This window comes from Brassica oleracea, chromosome C6, assembly GCF_000695525.1.
Source record: "Brassica oleracea var. oleracea cultivar TO1000 chromosome C6, BOL, whole genome shotgun sequence".
In the NCBI taxonomy this organism is placed as follows: domain Eukaryota; kingdom Viridiplantae; phylum Streptophyta; class Magnoliopsida; order Brassicales; family Brassicaceae; genus Brassica; species Brassica oleracea.
The window spans coordinates 10,271,423-10,291,943 of NC_027753.1; the positions used below are offsets into that span (position 1 = coordinate 10,271,423).

General features: G+C 37.3%; 1 protein-coding gene across 1 annotated transcript; it reads left to right on the forward strand.

The window, feature by feature from the left end:
- Window positions 1-12,438: 12,438 nt before the first annotated feature.
- Window positions 12,439-13,559, forward strand: LOC106297452. Its single transcript, XM_013733688.1, has 2 exons — window positions 12,439-12,831; window positions 13,296-13,559. The coding sequence occupies exons 1-2, from the start codon at window positions 12,439-12,441 to the stop codon at window positions 13,557-13,559; spliced, it is 657 nt and encodes a 218-aa protein (XP_013589142.1).
- Window positions 13,560-20,521: the final 6,962 nt, after the last annotated feature.

Below are 20,521 nucleotides of genomic sequence, written 5' to 3' on the forward strand. Positions count from 1 at the left end.
AGCATGCAGAACAACAAGTACAGTTGTTGGCCGGGGCTGCTAGTGAACTACAATTTGCCTCCTAATCTATGTATGAAGAAGGAGAATATCATGCTAACCTTGCTCATTCCTGGTCCACAACAGTCGGGTAACAGTATTGACGTTTACTTAGAGCCATTAATAGAGGATTTGAACCAGTTGTGGAGCAAAGGAGAGTCTGCTTATGATGTGTTAAGTAATTCCTTGTTTACTCTCAAAGCAATGCTGCTATGGACTATTAGCGATTTCCCTGCTTACGGAAATCTTGCTGGATGCAAAGTGAAGGGTAAAATGGGTTGTCCTGTATGCGGAAAACACACTGATAGTGTGTGGATGAAGTTCTGCAGGAAGCATGTTTATATGTCCCATAGAAAGGGTCTCCCACCAACGCATAGGTATCGTTCAAAGAAGTCTTGGTTTGATGGACACACATAACATGGGAATAAGTGTAGAGACCGAAGAATGTTAATCCAGTTGAATGGCGAAAATTTGTGAGAATCAAAACTAGCCCCACCTTTAAGATAAAGTATTTAAATTTACTACTTTTCTAAATTCGATTTTGTAGTATTAACTTTCTCTATGTTAGGCTGTGAGTGAGAAATACAAGGAGAGGAGGAGCAAACAGATATCCCACACTTGTAGCCGTATAGGAATGGTTAGGCTAGCAGATGATATGGTACCAATTCTTCACAAAAACTCTAACTATTTTCTTCACTGGCCACATTTTTCACATATGTTTCGTTGTCTTTATCAGAAACAACAGAGTGGCGAACCATCTAAAGTGAGTAGGCTTAAAGTGTGGGTCAAGTCACGGACCAAAACGGATGGTACACCAGTCAATATGATAACCGCTGAGAAGTTTGTAAGTAAATTTTATTTTTGCTATTCAAAAGAAGTAGTATTTCAATCTTAAAATGTTATGTATGTTGGCAGAAAAGGGCAGCTGAGCTCCTTGGTAGTGAGGCTCATTCTAATTCAACAAACCCAAGTCTTGATCCGCTTTCAGTACTTTTAGGACCTGATAATCCTGGTCATTTGAGGGCAATGAGTAGAAACATTGGGAAGACGAAATTAGCTTGTTTTCAAGTGAAGAAACAGTTTATGGCTGAAATGGAAGACAAGCAATATCATTTGCTTCACAAGGTTAATCAGTTGGAGTCTGAACTTGCTAAAATTAGGAGACAAGTTAGTGATAATAAACATATTTATATTCTTAAAGTAAGCATATGGTTTCTTATATGCTTTAATGTTTCAGCAAGAACCTGAAATAGGTGAAAACTCAGCAACTGCAAGAGCAAAAGTAAGTAATTTACATTAATCCTCAACTTTGTATGGTTTAGTAACTACTGACATATTATGAAATATGCTTATGTAGAGTGTTAACAAAAGGGCACAACCTAAGTGTGTGTTGGTTGATTGGTCTGGTTCTGATGAAAACGTTGCTGAGGGTCATATTCTTCCATCTGAACCGGATGACTTTGTGAGCGACATCCCCTTAGGCCCTCTTGCTGTTAAAGTATTGGTGGAATATGCAATCAAATCAGATGCATTTCTTTGGAGGCCTGCAACGGGTATGTACAATGTTGAGCATGCAGTTGGCGAAATGATTGCATGGCCTGTCAATAAATGCGTTTTTATTGACCTGGGGATGTATTCTGAAGACATTCCTCTTAGCGTAAGATATCTAATTGACAAGCATGTATTTTCAGTTTTCCATGATGTTGTTATCGAGCAGTTGTGATTAACATATTGGTACTTTTTTGGAATGTGTTTGTAGAGCCCAACGCCCTATTCTATGAACAAATGCAAACTCCTATCACCGTGGTCAACTATTGATGAAGTTGTTGCTGAAGGCCGTTGGCAGTGTAAAGAGCCAACATCATTGGTTGATTGCCTTCCTCCTGGACCAAATGCAGTCAAAGTATTTGTGGATGTGGTACACGAACCTGAAACATTTCTATGGAGACCTAGACAGGAGGTGTCATACCTTCGTGACAGTGTGAAGAATTTTGTAGCATGGCCTGCCAATAAGTGTGTGTTTGAAAGCAACACAGATTCACAATGCTGTACATCTCCAACAGCGAATGCAGTCAAATCTGTATCACAATCTGCTACAAAGAAATCTCCAACAACAGCTTCATGTGCGGCACCATCACCAGGTTCTAAATCCCCAATCAACCCACTTTCTCCTAAAGTTGAGAATACTCAAGCTGCCTCTCCTGTTCGAAAATCTCAGGTAAAGTTTGTAGTTTATGGTCTAAATTTCCGTTTGTTAGTTGTTATATCATTCACTGACATAAACTGTTTGTAAAACTGTTTGTCTTACAAACACTGTAGCGTCTTTGTCAAAATGATGCCAAAGAGAATCAGAAGTGCAAGTTGATGTCCATTGGTGGGAAAAATCAGGTGGTTGCAGAAGGACGGTGGGGTTCAGATAACCCAGAAGACTCAGTACACTTTGGTCCCATGGGACCTAATGCAGTTAATTAAAGTCTGGATTGATGTGGTGAAAGTTAATTTGGCAGAGGTTTGGCGTCCATCTTCTGAGATTGAGTGTTTGGGTGACGCTATTGGAACATGCATTGCATGGCCAAAGGAGAAAGTGGTCTTGTGTTAAGAGTACTATCAGGTCTATTGTACTACTCTTCTACTTGGATATTGATGCTTTCTAGTTTCGTTTAAGACTTGTGCTTTGGGTTATGTTCTTTTAGACTGGTATTGTATCGGATGTTGTATTGTGGTACTGGTTTTTTCTATCAATGAATGTGGCAGGTTCTGGTATTTAATATACAACTAATCCATAACAGACAAATTATGCCATAACAACAAATTTTATGACACAACAAAGACTGCTACGAAAACGCATAATAGCATGTCTAAAATAGCTATCATATAACTTAAAATAATACGTAAAAAGTATAATTAAAAACTATTTAACAGCTAAAAAAATAAGCTATCAAATAAATAATATAGCATCAAATATTCACGCTATTATAAACATTCATAATTAATAGCAAACCGTAAAAACAGCTATCATAATGTTAAACTACAATAGCTTTCAATAAAACGCTATAGTATAGGGGGGACCTAAGATAGCTGGGGCAGACATAGCGCTTTCAATAACGCTAAGAAAAGCATATTATAGCTGTTTCCTTACACTAAGAATGGACATTTTTCTTGTAGTGCTAAAACCGGTGCTAAACATGATCATGTCCGAGAATCAGTCAGCTTTCATTCCAGGGAGAGCTATTTCAGACAATGTTTTAATAACTCATGAAGTTCTCCAATTTCTAAAGAACTCTAAAGAGGAGAAGAAATGTACAATGGCTGTCAAGACAGACATGTCTAAAGCCTATTACTGTATTGAATGGAGATTCATAGATCAAGTTCTACAGAGGCTGTGCTTTCATGAAAACTGGAATAACTGGATTTTACAATGCGTATCTATGGTCTCCTACTCCTACTTAATCAATGCAAAAATACTAGGATCGGTCAAACCACACAGAGGAATTAGACATGGCGACCCTCTATCCCCCTATATATTCATTCTGTGTGGACAATTTTTATCAGGCCTTTGTAGCAAAGCAGAAAGAGAGGGCACATTACATGGGAGACATGTTGCGCGAGGAAGCCCGAGAGTGAACCATCTCCTCTTCGCGGATGATACCATGTTCTTCTGTAATGCGTCTTCAGAAAGCGACTCAAAATTGAAGAGCATACTCCTAGATTACGAGAAGGCGTCTGGCCAAAAGATCAATACTGAGAAATCCGCTATCACGTTCTCATCAAAAACACCGGAAGACAAGCAAGCAGTAGTTAAAACCACGTTGGGAATTGAAAAAGAAGGAGGATCAGGAAAATACCTTGGATTGCTCAAGTACTTTGGCAGGAAAAAACGTGACATGTTTACTTCCATCGTAGATATAGAATCAGGCAGAAGGCATCAAGCTGGTCTACAAGACGCCCCTCCAAAGCGGGGAAGTTAACTATGCTCAAAATTGTTCTCCTCTCGGTTCGAACATACCCAATGTTCTGTTTTGAGATCCCTGCAAGTTTGTGTAAAAAAATACAGTCAGTTCTAACCCGGTTTTGGTGGGTCGACACCGAAAGCGAGAAGAAAATTTGTTGGATAGCATGGAGTAAAATGACTAAGCCAAAAGCGGGTGGAGACCTATGATTCAGGGATATTCAAATATTCAATCAAGCTCTCCTAGCGTAACAAGCATGAAGAATCTTAACAGCCCTTGACTGCCTACTATCGCGAGTACTACTTGGAAAATACCGCCACACGTCATCTTTCCTAGAGGCCCAAGTCCCTGCAATATGTTCACATGGTTGGAGAAGTATACGTAAAAGGGAATGTGGGTAAATCTATAGGTAATGGAGAAGATACTAGAGTATGAAAGGATTCTTGGCTATCCCTAGAAGAGAATAACAAAATCTTTGGACCAATCCCAGAAAAAGGACTCGACCTTAGAGTGTGGAATGAAGCCAGATTAGATTACATTATGTCTTCTCAATTAGTAAGAAATAAAAACTCATAAAAAGAACTCATTTTTTCAGGTACAGATCGTCTTCAATGTCGTCCGTCCGAGAAGCCATCCATGCGATACTGTCCAGCAGAGCCGGATCCGTACCGCGGCCGAACCTCAGTCCGTCCGTCTAGTTCGATCAGTTTGTGCCTACAACTCTCTCTCTCTCTCTCTCTCTCTCTCTCTCTCTCTCTCTCTTCGTCGGCGGCTATGAGTGGTGATTGGTCGCTTATCGTTGTTGTTACTTGATCTATTGTTCCCTTGCTCCAGATTTAGTTTTAGGTGAGGTGATCAATATGAACCTAGTATTTTCTCATGTCCTTTATACTCAGGAATTCTGGAATTAGGGTTTTTTTAGACCATGTATGAAGATTAGGTTGATAGATTATAATGGATGTTAAGTTGTTAGATGTATTAATCATATTGCATAAGAACCCTCATACTGATTAAAAATGACTTAATTGATTGCCTTGTGTTGATGTGAATGATTGCTTGTGTGATTGGTTGCTGTGATTTCATGTGATGATTGTTTGATGAAGAGGTAGGTTGATAGAAAGAACTGCACGCCTGAGTTATTAGATGAATGTACAATTGGTATCAGATGAGAAAATGATTGTAATGAAATATGAATGATATGTATGAGCTGATTGAATGCGAAGTGTATTGTTTGTGACACCGAGAACGGGTGGCGTCTAATGAGGTATCCGCGGGACAGTAGCCTAACATGAGGTGTCCGCATTAAGTTAATCCCTTATATATTAAAGGAGAAGCATTGTAATAAATGCATTCACACTATAATAGACACATGGCAGCCTCATAATGATTTAATAATAAGTATGCTAACACGTTCACACTATATTCATAAATGTGTTCACACTATATACTTTGTATTTTTTTTAATATAAAACTCATATGCATGGTTCTAATAAAACTTTAGATTTTTCTGTTCGAATCAAAACAAATAACGAATCAAAAGCTAAACTATATATATATATATATATATAAATATATTATTTTTATTGTTTACGGATAAAGTTGGGCAAACTATTTATAAATTTTGATTTGATTCGTTATCCGTTTTGATTTGAACAAAAAAAATATGGATATCCGTAACTCTACGAAACAAATCAATTACTAAAATACAATAGAAAAAAAAGTAAATCACAAATACCAATACTTTTAGGAACACTTAGGAATAGATATCTAATTCGATTTGTTATATGCATATATATATATATATACATATATGTACAGAATTATATATATATATATATATATATATATATGTTATATATATTATAGTTTATATAAGTTTTACAATATTTTTATGAATTAAATTTATTATATTAAGTATTAAAATTTAAAAAGTTAAATAATATTTTATTTTTGTAATAAAATGTTATTATTAAATTTTCAGTTATTTTTATAATTTTATTTTATTTACGGATCAAATCGGATATTCTTTAAAATTCTAAATCATTTTGGATATCAGAGTCACCGACTATCCAGGTGGCTAAAGATTGAATCGACATGAATGCCTCCAAATACCGGGATATTCGATTTCTTTATATGAAACAAATTCACTAATGTCAAGGCATTTTAATTTTTATTTAATTTTAATTTTGTCTTTCATGTATTATTTTGAACAAAAATATCATTTAATATTAATTAACAATATCTTTATATATTTGTCAACTATTTTTATATACTTTTACATACACATACATGTGCAGCTTGATGTGAGCACCTTGTAACTAAGTATTTACCACAATTGAAGTATCTATTTTTTTTGGAAGTTGAAATATTTTTTTCTTATTGCTTCTTTCACTATCGACCAAATTGTAGTGAAATGATTTGTCTTAATAATTTTTTTTCCTTTTCTTGAACTATTATCCGTTTACAAACTATGATATGAAACCATTGGTTCGACATGACGACTATCTAAAATTCATAACATGAAATTAACAAATAATAGTAATTTTTGGTTTTTACCTAAAAAACTAAAAATTTAAACATTCTAACCGAATAAACCAAAATAAATATTTATTTAAAATAATAGTTATATTTTTGGAGATTAAAAACCAAAAAATAACTTAAAACCGAACGAATATCCAGATGAAACAGATTTAATGTGTATTTATTAAAAATAACGAAACTAATAGTCACATACCACGCCTTGCGCGGGTTATTAACTAGTGATAAATTATTGGCTAATGATGAATGAACATGATTGATGTTAAGACACCGAGAACGGGTGGCACCTAGAAAGAAACATTAAGTTAATGATGAGTATCCGCAAGACAGTAGCCTACCATGAGAGACCGTTGGAATTTAATGTTAAGGGCGCTGTAAGATCGAGTCATTCCGAGTCGTGACATTTGTGATAATCAAGACAGTGGGGGCAGACAATGCCGAAAGGGGCCAGAGGGCTGCGAGCGGATGGTCAATTAGGAAGTTTCAGGACAGTAAATAACATAAGATATTGCGGATAGGCCGACCCTAGGTGGGACGTCTGTGAGCAAGCCATAGGTCCTCCTTATGTCTAGGTTGATTATCGCCGGAGTGTAGCAAAGACTGAGTTATTGCAATGTTTAGTGTAGCATTTAGGTTGCACTGTTTGATGTATAGTATTCAATGCATGCTTGATTGTTAGTGGCTAGTCCGTCCTCTTTGACGTATACTCATGTCCTCCCTTCCATTTCCCTGTGTGCGGGTTGTTACACTATACATCCCAATTTTATGTTAATGTATCAGTCTGATTGAAGAAAAAATATTAAAAACTTTTCTTATTCTCTACTCAAACAATTGGTAGTTTTGTTGTGGTTTATGGTTTGTGACAAATTTTATAGACATATGAATTTATAAATAAAAGATCATGAACAAAGGAGGATAGTGGAAAATATTGGCTGAACAAATGGTAGAATCATTGAACTGCATCAAAAGTGTGGGTGGTAGAATCAAAGGCAGATTGTCTGCTTTTACATAGATAATGACTAAAAAATTTATCCTGCATTTTTTTCCTAGAAACATAAAAAACTGTGATTGATGTTTGGAGTACACAAATGCACATCTTCCACTATGCAGGACATCTGCTAATGATCTGTGTCTCCATTCATACTCTGGATGAGGACCTAACGATCCCGTCAAAGCGGTAAACCTGCTGACAAACCAAATGTGACGTAAGACTTCCCAGTTAACGAAAAGCTTTAGAGTATGAATGGAGTGGCAGATAAAAAGCAGGTCTCTTGCAACACTGGGCCATCTGTTTTTGCCAATCATGTTTTAAAAAAATTTAAAACAGAAAAACAGGAGAACTACATAGATATATATATTTTTTGTCTTCTTCTGCATAAAAGCAGTGGAACTGCCTGTCCTGGAATCCATCTCGTTTCTGTAGCTGTTCAGGCATTTTTTTTTTCATCTAATACATGACTTTTAAATTAATTGAAAGTCTTTTATTTACCATCAGCTGTTTATAGGATATGTCAATAAATGATAAATAGGTTCATTCCTCGTCTTTATATGTTTGTATTTTTTTTTGGTGCAAGAACTGTTTGTATTTAATATATATACTAGATTATGATCCGCCTTTTTATACTAGATTATGACCCGCTTTTATAAAGGCGGGTATATTTTTGTTTTAATTTTTTATATTTTTGTATTTTGTAATCATATTTGTGTTAATATTAGTTTAATTTAATATAACTTTTGGTAACTATATTTAATATGCTAGTTGCATAACTATACACTTGTGTCGTGTGCATTTCAGAAATTATTTTTAAATTTTATTCCTAAAGTTTGCCACATATTATATTTTCTTAATAGTTAACTAACATAATTAGTCAAGAATTTTCGCACCAAAAAAACACGACTCGGAATCGACCCGAAAATCAGAGTCTCATACTCTATTAGACAAGGCCTACATACTCGAACGGTTGTGTTATATCCGAAAACCAATATCAAATCCAACCCGCACCGAAAACCGAAATTTGTTTTTGAAAAATGTTTGAAAAGTTAAATTTTAATATATTCTGTTAACTATATATCTATATATGTAAATGAATTAATATGGTCTTCACTGACTTTAAGTAAAATCATATTTAATAAATATTTTTAATCGAATAACCTATTTAAAACCCGTTGAACTAAATGGATTTATTTAAAACCCATTAAAGTAAGTGAAACTACTATAACTGTTATATCCTAACAAATATAAAGTGTCTATAATGTAATAATTACATTTTATACTCCTTAACCGATATTATGAGGAATAATTAACATATCATTATAGAAAGATATGTTAATAATGTAACTGTATACATAATTATATATATAACGTGTTCTATGAATCAAATAAAATGTTAAAATTCTAAAATGAAAAAAGGTTGAGATTGTTGAATAACACAAAAAAATAAAAAAAAAATTGGGTGGAATGCTGTAATTTTGGTATGAACCCAATTTTGGTATGAACCCAAAAGAACGATATAATTGATATATAATATATAACTGTTGGCTGATATAAATATTAGAAATAAGTGACCAATAATTGTGGACAGGAGGTTACAAAATATGTATTGACCAATAGAAGCTAATTACGGAGATACAGTTTGTTGGTAAATCATAATTGAATTAATAGTTAGTTGGCAAATATTTTCATGTTTTTATTATATAAATAATAATTGAATCAATAGTCAGTTGGTAAATATTTTCATGTTTTTGGTTCAAAAACTATTGATGGAACTTTTTAATGAAATTTTAAATATGTTACAAAATTTCAGGGATATAACTTGTATTATATCATGCCTAAGTAATGTTAATTTTCAACATTTTTTGGATCTATATTGTAATAGCCTGAAAAAAAATTCAAATTTATTCAAGGGGGATTTACCAAATATGACTCCAAACTTGATTTTGATTCCAAAAATATACCCAAACTTGAATCAAATGCAAAAGTAACCCAAAAGCCTTGTGCAATTACACTCAACCCCTTGTGATCAAACAAAAAAAACATAACTCATTTTAGGAATATAGCCCCGCTAAGTCTTCTGAGTCTTCTGAGATTCTGTTAAGTCTTCTGGACGACATCCACGGAAGTCGTCTGGTATAGTTGATCTTAAAAATAATTTATAAATTTTGTAAAAAATATTTTGATAAGTGAAAAATTAAAATCATGAAATTATAAACAATTTTAAGTGATATAAATTAAGATACAATAAAATTGAATTATTTTCAACATATATGAGTGAAAGTAGTGAATCATGATATTCTTTGGTATAGGGTTTGACAACATATGTTGTAGTATTGTATGTATTCTTAGGGTTAGATTTTGGAAAGCTTAAATGTTTTTTTGAAAAATTAAATTTTTACCTACATGTGATTATTTCTGTGTATAGTAAACGCTTTTTAAGTTTAATTTGATTTTATGAAGTGTATAGTTAGTTAATTTAGTTTAGGGGTTATGTTTAGGGTCTAAACGACTAACATGTAAGTCGTCTGGCGATTAGAAGACTTCTTTGAAAGTCTTCTAACTCCCGCTAAAAATATTTTAGTTTTCCGCTAAAAATATTTATTTTCCCGCTAAAAATATTGAAGTCCTCTGGACGACTTACAAGTAAAATGTTTAGTAAGTCTTCTGATCGAAAATATTTAACCTTATTGTAATTTTTGTCTCCATATATAAAGAAAAATTTACACATTCTCTCTCCTCCTCTCAAATTGCTACAACAAAATGGTATGTTCCTCATTCTAAAACCCTCCAACCTCTCTCTAATCTCTTTGAACTTATAAACACCAAACTTTATATCAATTTATTGTTTTTGTCTCATGTCTTTCTCACTAGTTTATCTTGTTTTACAGGTTTTTCATCACATGGTTCTCATCTTCCACTTATTTAAAAGTAGATTTATTAATTTTATATATGTATTTTTGTGTGTTCTATAAAAGTAGATCAATCTAATCTTCCACTCATTTTCTCTGTTTGTAAGCCATTTGAGCGTTTTTGGAGATGCAGGTTTTTCAGATCTGGATTTGGATAATCAGGTTTTTCAGATCTGGAAGACTTCTAGGCTAGAAGACTTCCAGACGATTTCCAGGAAATCTTCCAGACGACTTCCAGGAAGTCTTCCAGACGACTTCCAGGAAGTCTTCGGACGGAATCTTCTCTCATGTCTCCCTTTCATAATAGATTTGAGCGTTTGGTAAGTTTTAATGTCTGATTTTTCTTCATTTGGTAACCTCCTGTTGCATAAAGTTCATACCTTTTTCCCAGACTAAAACTCTCCAAACCCACTCTAATCTCTTTGACTTGAAAACACTAAACTTTATATGAATTTTTAATTTTTGTCTCATGTCTTTCTCACTAATTTATCTTTCTGTTGCAGGTTTTTAATCAGATGGTTCTCATCTTCCACTTGGATATGTACTTTGTGTGTTCTATAAAAGTATGTCTATCTATTTTTTCAATATTTTTCTCTGTTTTAAGTTATTTGAACGTTTTTTGATATGATATGCAGGTTTTTCAGATCTGGGTTTGATATACATGTTTTCATATCTGGATAAGACTTTGGAAGATCTATGGGAAGTCTTCTCAGAAATCTTCTAAAATATAATGCGCTAGAAGACTTCCTGGAAGTCTTCCAGACGACTTCAAAGAAGTTTTCCAGACGACTTCCAAGAAGTCTTCCAGACGACTTCCAAGAAGTCTTCCAGACGACTTCCAAGAAGTCTTCCAGACGACTTCAAAGACGACTTCCATGAAGTCTTCTGACGGGGTCTTCTTCCATATCAAGTGGAGTCTAAGCTTGTCTTTGTAGAGGAATGATCTATAATAGTTTTGTTTGAGGTCTGTTTTGTGATTTGCATGTGTACTCTTTTAGTTGTGACTTTTTTTGTAAATTTGAAGAGATATTAATGAAAAAGTTTGGTAAATATGTTCATTTTCCACAATATTATCTTGCCAAAATTACTTGACATAATTGAAGTGATTGATATACCTTCAAAAGACCGGAGAAAGCTGTAATTTTATTTGGAACGAACTGACGTTTTTGAAAAAGCCCTAGCCGCTCTCGAGGGGATGACGAAGGCGATTTACAGATCTAGCTTCCGGTGACGTAGATCCTGCATCTCGACGGACTCTACTCTGGTTTCTCCATCGCAAGGGAGACTACCCTACACTCCTTGTGATAGGACAGAGTTCTCTGATATAACCAAGGCTTTCAGATTTCTTTTCTCCCAAGTAACGATAGATTCATGGCGTGATCTCTGTTCTCGTGTTTCCTAGGTTAAAGTTTCCATTGAAACTTTGATCTCCACATAATCAATACGTTCATTGACGTGTAGATTATTAGACGATCCTCTGCTACATCTCTCTCCGCTATACTTCATTACGTTTGATTCAGATTCAAGGCGACCTCTGCTCCACTACATCTCTCTCCGTTCTACCGCAAGTTGAAGGCGCTCTGTTTCCCTACGATCAGATTGAATATTTTTATCTCTCTATACGATCCTTGTCGTAACCTGATCTATAAGATCCTTGTCGTAACGATCCTACGTCCTTCGTATGGGGTCCTCTCACAGGAATCACTCTGCTCATATGGCGGACATCAAGGGGAAAGGAATACTCTACGAGGATGATGATGAACCGATCAAGCTCACTAGCCAGGATGATCCTACAATCCTTGATTAATTCAGCTTGCCACTGATCGGAAAGATCCTTAATCCAATGAAACAAAACGTGGAGAAACTACTCCATAAAATGCCTTCTCATTGGGGTTTAGCTGATCGCATTACGGCTAATGATTTGTGTAATGGGAAGTTTCTTTTAAACTTCACCACGGAAGAAGACCTATAATCGGTTCTTCGTCAGGGACCGTTCCACTTTAATTTTTGTATGGTAGTGTTGGTCCGTTGGGAGCCCATTATTCACGACGACTATCCATGGATAATCCCATTTTGGGTGCGTCTGATAGGGATCCCTTTGCATCTATGGACTGATCGGAATCTGCGCAATATAGGTTCGCGATTGGGACATGTCGACAAAGTGGAGCATACCAAGGGTCGTATGCTCATTCAGGTGGATACCCGTCGACCTTTAAAGTTCTCGCGTAAGGCTGAGTCACCGGAAGGGGATGAGGTCACGTTGGAAATCAAGTACGAAATGTTGTTCAAACATTGCTCAACCTGTGGTATGTTAACTCATGAGAAGGAGTATTGCCCGTCGTTGGATGTCAAAAATAGGATACAACCACAGACAGAGCGACATGGTGTTCTCACTCGAGTGCAAGTCCCTTTAGACCAGAGGTACAATCAGTCTATCTAGCATCAAAATAATGGAACGCAATCTCGTTATGGTAATGAGATAAGCCACGGCAGGTACAACCAATCTCGCAGCTCGAGATATGATTCTAGCGATAGGAAGTATGATGAAGAAAGCAACTATCGTCGCTCTCATTCTGATAGGACCATGCGTAGACGGGACGACCATTCGAGGAGTAATAGATATGGTGGATCACGCGCTGGAGACAGAAATAACTAGGTGACCAGAAAGGATATCGTGTGGAGCCACCCATTACTAGCTGAAACATTGTTCCATATGAACATTCGGCGGGTACAGGAAGTGATGGCAAGCAGGGTTCTGAGGCAATGTGATCACCAGAGGCTCCGGTAACAAGAAGACTGGCTAGTACCATTGTTACGCCATCTCGGGTTGATATCCCTATAGAAGAAAATGTAACTAAACGTGTAAAGGAAGCTACTCGAGCGCTTTCATTTCCTGCCTTAAGTGATCATGAGCTACAAGATGGAGTTGGGGATAAGCATATCATAGGTGCCGTGAGTGACATGGAGATTGTTGATCCGCATGATGGCGAGATGATGGAGTGTGACGTGCGTGATGATGATTTCTTAGGTCAGGAACTTACGGAGATGGAGAGTTTGGGTTCTCGTCAAGCTTCAGTCAAGATAGGAAGATCGGATGACAAAGCGTCTAGGAGCAGGCGGAATGATGCATAAACGAATGTCTCTTTGGTCATTACGAGTAGGAAATTTGAGATTCTTCGTCAGGGATCTCCTCGAAAGCGTTCGACATCGTCTCTTGTCGTTGACGCAGGAAAATCAAGGCGTCACCAAAGTTCAAAAAATCTTAGAGGTGGTTCGTCAATAAGTGATGGTTTGATGGGTTCCAAAAATCCATCCCACGATCAGATATGAGGACACTCAATTGGAACTGTCGAGGGATTGGGAACGACCTCACAGTTCGACGCCTTACGGAGATGTGTCAGAAGCATCGCCCAGGACTTGTGTTCCTTTCTGAGACGAAGAACAGAAGGCTGTTGTTGCAAAACATTCAGGGCGACTTAGGATTTGATCATTTATTTACTGTTGAGCCACTTGGACTCAGCGGAGGACTTTTATGGATGAATTTCGTGTTAATGTTTTATTTTCGAATAACCGTATGATTGACATTGAGGCAGTCATTGATGGAATAAAAATCTATATGACGTTTGTTTGTGGGGACCCTGTACTTGAAAGGCGTGATCAAGTTTGGGAACGTCTTACGCGTTTCTCAACAACAAGAAATGGACCTTGGTTCATGATAGGAGATTTTAATGAAATCACATGTCATAATGAGAAATTTGGAGGGAGACAACGTCCTGATAGTTCATTCCTCCCTTTTAAGCAGAAGCTTAATGACTGTGGGATGTTGGAGTTTCCTTTCACGGGGGACATGCTCTCCTGGGTAGGGAAGAGAGCATGAGGAGCAACTGTTCGATGTCGCTTAGATAGAGCAGTAGGAAACGCATATTGGCATGAAAAATTTCCACACTCGACTGTGAAGTATATGAGGCTAGGGGGATCAGATCATCGTCCGATTCTTGCAGAAATCCTCATAAAGCCAATGAGGAGATCAAGAAAATTTAAGTTTGATAAAAGATGGCTGGATAATGAGGAAGTAAGGCAGGTTATTCTTGAGGGATTGAAATCTCCTGATCTTCCTCCTCATGCGACTATTATGGAACATATTTCCAGTTGCAGGAGAGCATTGAGTGAATGGAGGAGACAACATAATGTTAACTCGGCTAAATTGGTGGAGGAGCTTAAGGAAAAGGTGGAGGGTCTGTACGCTGATGATAACGCTACAACTGAGGAAATTGCAGCAGCGTTGAAGGAACTCTCTGATGCTCTTAAAGCAGAATAATTGTTCTGGAAACAGAAAAGTCGGGTGTTTTGGCTGAGAGAAGGGGACAGAAATACGAAATTTTTTCATGTCTTAACAAAGCAAAGAAGAGCAAGGAATAAGATCACACAACTCCTAGATGAGAATGTAAACGTAGTTGAGGATGAAGAAGGATTATTAGCCATTGCTACTAGTTATTTTAGACAGATCTTTGAGTCATCGAATCCAGAGGATATTGAAGACGCACTTTCTCAAGTTCCAGCGTCGATCACTGGTGCTATGAATGATAACCTTATAGCTCCGGTCTCTGAATGGGAGATCAAACTGGCGCTCTTTGCTATGCATCCGGAGAAGCCCCAGGACCAGATGGGATGACTGCGCTTTTCTATCAGAAATTCTGGGATATAGTAAAGGAGGATTTGACTCTTATGGTCAACAAATTCCTTTTTGAGGGGACGGTGGCGACTGGACTGAATGATACAAATATATGTCTCATCCCCAAGACAACGAGGCATAATGAGATGGCTCAGTTTAGACCCATTAGCTTATGCAACATCAGTTACAAGATAATCTCTAACGTCTTATGCCAGAGATTAAAGAAAGTGATACCATGATTGATATCGGAGACTCAGTCAGCCTTTGTTGCTGGGAGACGGATCTCTGACAACATCATGATTGCTCAGGAGATGTTCCACGCTCTCAGAACTAAACCTAGTGGACGCAATAAGAGAATGGCCATCAAGACAGACATGAGCAAGGCATATAACATGATGAAATGGTCGTTTATTGAAGCTGTCATGCGCAAGATGGGGTTCTCAGAGACATGGATCACCTGGATAATGCGGTGTATTACGTCGGTGAAATATAAGGTCCTTATGAATGGAGAGCCAAGAGGAAATATTGTTCCAGGTAGAGGTTTACGTCAAGGAGATCCTTTGTCTCCTTTCATTTTTATTCTATGCACGGAAGCGCTCGTTAGCCTTCTTAATCATGCAGAGATCCAAGGGAAGATAACAGGGATGCCACGCGCGTGTCCGTCGGTATCCCACCTTCTCTTTGTTGATGATAGCCTTTTCTTCTGTAAGGCGGAGCCCCATAGATGTGAAGAAGTAATGAAAGTAGTCAGGAAATATGGCAAAGCATTTGGACAATGTATTAATTTTGATAAATCGTCCTTACTCTTTGGTAAGCGGATTAATGTGACTATGAGACAAGAGCTTAAAGATGTGCTTGGAATACAGAACGAGGGAGGAATGGGAACCTATCTTGGTATCCCACAAGACATAAGTGGTTCCAAGTGCAAACTTTTTGCATTTCTAAAGGACAAGTTGATGCATAGAGTGAATGGATGGACAAGCAGATGGCTTTCGAAAGGAGGGAAGGAAGTGCTGATGAAATCCATTTTGCTCGCTCTACCGACATACGTGATGTCTACTTTCCTACTCCCATTGGAGATATGTGAAAACCTTGCCAGTGCCATTGCACAATTCTAGTGGAGTTCAAATCCACCAAAAAGAGGGATACACTGGGCAAAGTGGGAAAAAGTTTGTTTACCAAGAGAGGAGGGTGGGATCGGTTTCCGTATGATCCATGAGTTCAACTTAGCGCTATTGGCAAAAATTATGGCGGCTAGTTCAATTCCCTGATTCTTTGGTAGCACGGATCTTGAGGGAAAGATACTATAAATTGAGTTCTCCATTAAGAGCGAACACTGTTACCAGCCCATCCTATGTTCGGACAAGCATTTCTGCCGCAAGGAACTTGTTATTACTGGGGATCAGACAGAAGATACATTGAGAGTATGAAGTCAAGGTGTGGGAGGACCCGTGGGTTCCAACGAATCCTGCGAGGCCAGCTATTCCCATAACACCAGTTATGCACCTGAATATGAGAGTCAGCGATCTTATTGACCAGGTATCGAAGGAATGGGACATTGGTCTACTGGAGAATTATGTCAGTCTTGGGGACATACCTCTCATAAGAAGTTTAGCCATAAGCTTAACTCATCGTCGGGATACGTTTTGCTAGAGCTACACAAGGAATGGCCAATACACGGTTAAATCTGGATACTGGGTGGCTCAGAATGTACTAAAGCCATCGGCTGAGAAGGAAGTTCTAGAGCCAAGCATCACTAAGCTCCAAGCCTTTGCTTGGCAGATAAAGGCGCCGAAGAAGATATGTCATCTTATATGGCAACTGTTAACTGGTCATGTGGCGGTAACGAGAAACTTAACAAGACGCAATATGAGGTGTGACAATTACTGTCCAAGATGTGGAGAACTAGAGGAAACAGTAACCCATGCCGTTTTTGAATGTCCGCCAGCTCTCCAAGTTTGGTCATTATCGTCGACTCCGACAAGCCCATATATATTCCTAGTATCAAGCGTCTACACAAATATGGACTATCTGTTTTGGAGGAAGAATAGCATTATTGAACCAGAACTAGACAGGGATCCTTATCCCTGGATAATATGATATATTTGGAAGGCTAGGAATGACAAACTTTTAAGGGGTATAGATAGAGATCCTTTGGAACTAGTTCGACATGCAGAAAGTGAATGCAAAGCCTGGTTTGATTCTAACGAAGTGGTTCAACCAGTGGTAGAAGATAATAACCCTGTGGTAACCCAAGTCATAAGCTTGGGTAATATCTGCTTATTAGATGGATCTTGGCCATCTTCTGCTCAATTCAGTGGATGCGGATGGGTATGGATGGACAGTGATGGGAACAAAGAATTTCACTCGACGCGAATCAGCCTTGCATTTGGAAGTAGAAGCACTGCGATGAGCGATGGAGAATATGCTTCAACACTCAACATGTCAGAACTTCGGGACGGACTGTAAGGAGATGATTGCAATGATAAAGGACCCTCAGGCGTGGCCAAGTTTTGCGACGGAGTTGGAGAGGATAGAGACGTTACAGATATGCTTCCCCGAGTTCAGCATTATTCATGTTCCACGGGCGCGGAACCAAATTTCAGATTTTTTAGCTAAGATTGCGAGATTCTTCCACAGGTAGTTACTTTTTATTGGTTGATCTATTCCGGTTTGGTTACCCAGACCATCTCAAGTTTGAATAATAGAACGGCCTTTCGACGTCAAAAAAAAAAAAAAATTGAAGTTATCGATACAACTTCAATAGCAAAACACAATAACACAAAAAATTAATCAAATTTATAAGTTTAAAGCTAGAACACTTTCATTAGATACATAAGTAAAAAGTATATCTTATGATCTGAGAAGAACCATGTTACTTGATATTCTTGAAGTTACTTAACACTTTTGAAAATTAAATAAACATATCTTAAAGTTACTTAACAAATTTACAAAAACTAACGTAGAAGACTTCCGAGAAACTTTATTAAGCATGAATGTTGGTAATCTCATAAATATCACCAATTAAGTTATACATTTTATTCAGTAGCCTCAATATTGACTAATATACATGAATTAACAAAAAAAAATTAAAAAAGTCTTTATAGTTTTAGAGAAAATGAAAGTTTATTAAACACTGACGCAGACGACTTCCACGGAGGTCGTCTGGTAGACTTCTAGGAAGTCGTCCATTTAGGTTAGTTTTGCAATTGATTTTTAACCTAGACGACTTACATGGAAGTTGTCCATCTTTGTTTTTTAAAAAAAAAACTCGAGCCGACTTATATGTAAGTCATCTAGGGGAAACAGGTTATTTTTGCATTTGACCGGATTGTGTCAGAAATTTGACTTTTCCCCGAAAATTAAAAAATCAATATTTTGTTATACCTAAACGACTTCCATGTAAGTCGTCTCAGGTTAGTTTTGCAATTGAAAAATAAAATAAAAAAAAAAAAAATTCTAAACGACTTACACGGAATTCGTCCGTCCGACGACTTACACGGAAGTCGTCCAACATAAGCAAGGTTTGACTAGAATCTCGGAATAAAATCATAGACGACTTCAATGTCAGGCGCCGTCTTCGTGAACCGGAGATTTGGAAAGGGAAAATCAAATCTGACGAAGCTTTCAATCCTAAAAGCCGACCCTCTCTAAGCCAAAGGCTCCACCGACCTCGCTGCAGCTCCAAAGAGCACTGGAAATTGACAATCCTTTGATCCTCGCGAGCAGATATAGGGTTTTGGGTTCCCAATGAAACCAGAGACTTTAGCATATAGGAAAGGGAAAGAGAGCACAAAGGGAAAAGGAGAGAGGGGGCTGCGGATTTAGCCGCCGGTACCGACCTCCGCCGGACCGGAGCAGGGGAAGCAATGGTTACGGTGTCTTCACGAAGAAGTAAGGGAGGAGAGAGCTTTTGTTACTGTTGTTTCGGTTAGACTTAGTTTTCTGAAATTGTTTTGTGTTAGATGAAAGATCGTATGATGCATGACTATTATTTCTACTGGTTCAAGTTGGACACCAAGACCTAGGGTTCAAAGTGAACCGGGCATGTATTACACTTTCTCTGTCTAACATCTATGTGCTTGGATCTTGAATCCAAACAGCAGCGAGGGTATTTGTCAAAGACTCAGAATATATCTCAGCAGGAGAAGATGGAGAGAATCGAACATCACGAATAACATAGGTGTTAAGATCCTCCCGCAGACAATCGAAACCAATTGGAAGTTTGGAACGTTACAAATATATGGTGAACGATCCGTCCTTGGCAGCATCTTCGTTGTTGCAGTTTTTTGTCCTAAAATTGAGACAAAGCGTAAAATGCATGTCGCAGATACAGCCAGAAGTACATAGGTATTGGTCAAGCAATTCCAGCCACTAGGAAAAAGACAGAGACAGATAAGGAAATTCCAAAAATGCCCCTACTCTGTTGTCTCGTGACAGCTGACCCATTTGTGGGGGATGGACTGGATTGGATTGCACGGCATGCAACGTATGAGAGCTAAACGAGTTGACCCATACAATGTTATCTCAGTCTTCGCCAATTATGCATCCTATTAATCAATCTTCCAGATTAGCCCCTGATCTAGACCAGTGACAAATGAGTTAGAGCATCCACAATGGTGGATTCCTCCGATGAATCTTTAGGCTTTTTTTTATTAATTTTTTTTTGTTTAAATAGTTAAGGATTCGAACCAAAAGAGTGTCTACAATGGTGATCTCCAATTTGGAGTCCTTAGAATAAAATTTTTTTTTTTTTAAAAAGTGAATTTTTAATTTATCAATTTTATTGCATAATTAAATTTAAAAATACAATAATTAAAAATAAAGATATAACAATTATTAATCTTCATCACCAAATTTGTTTCAAATATTTTGAATTAGATCATTTTTCAATTGGTCATGCATATGCCTATCACGAAGATCATTCCGATTGGGAAACATATTATTCAGATTTGTAGGCCTTTCGGTTTCCACCTGTGAACTTCTGGTGACGTCTCCTTCTTCAAATTCAGATATATCGATACGAGTGTATCCATCCCGTTCATCTTCGACTATCATATTGTGTAGTAAGATACATGCTCTCATAATCTTCCCTATCTTTTCTTTATCCAATGTTTTTACCGGGTCGGGTTTCTCACTATCGCAAATCAAGCTTGCAATACTCCAAAAGCCCGCTCCACATCTTTTCGGGTTGCTTCTTGAACTTTAGCAAATAACTCTTGTTGAGGAGTTTGAGGGATCTTGAACTTTAGCAAATAACTCTTGTTTAGGACATTGAGGGAGTGTGATAGATTGGATAAATGTTTACCATTTTGGATATATACCGTCTGTGAGGTAGTACGCCAACTTATACGTGTGTCCTTGACCATGTACTTTACCCTCGGAGCTCGACCTTCTAAAATGTCATCAAAAACAGGAGACC

Coding starts and splice junctions, on each gene's coding strand:
- LOC106297452 (XM_013733688.1), top strand. CDS start 12,439: ATGGTAGTGTTGGTCCGTTGGGAGCCCATTATTCACGACGACTATCCA. Junction 12,832..13,295: donor GTGTTCTCACTCGAGTGCAA/GTCCCTTTAGAC, acceptor AAACGTGTAAAG/GAAGCTACTCGAGCGCTTTC.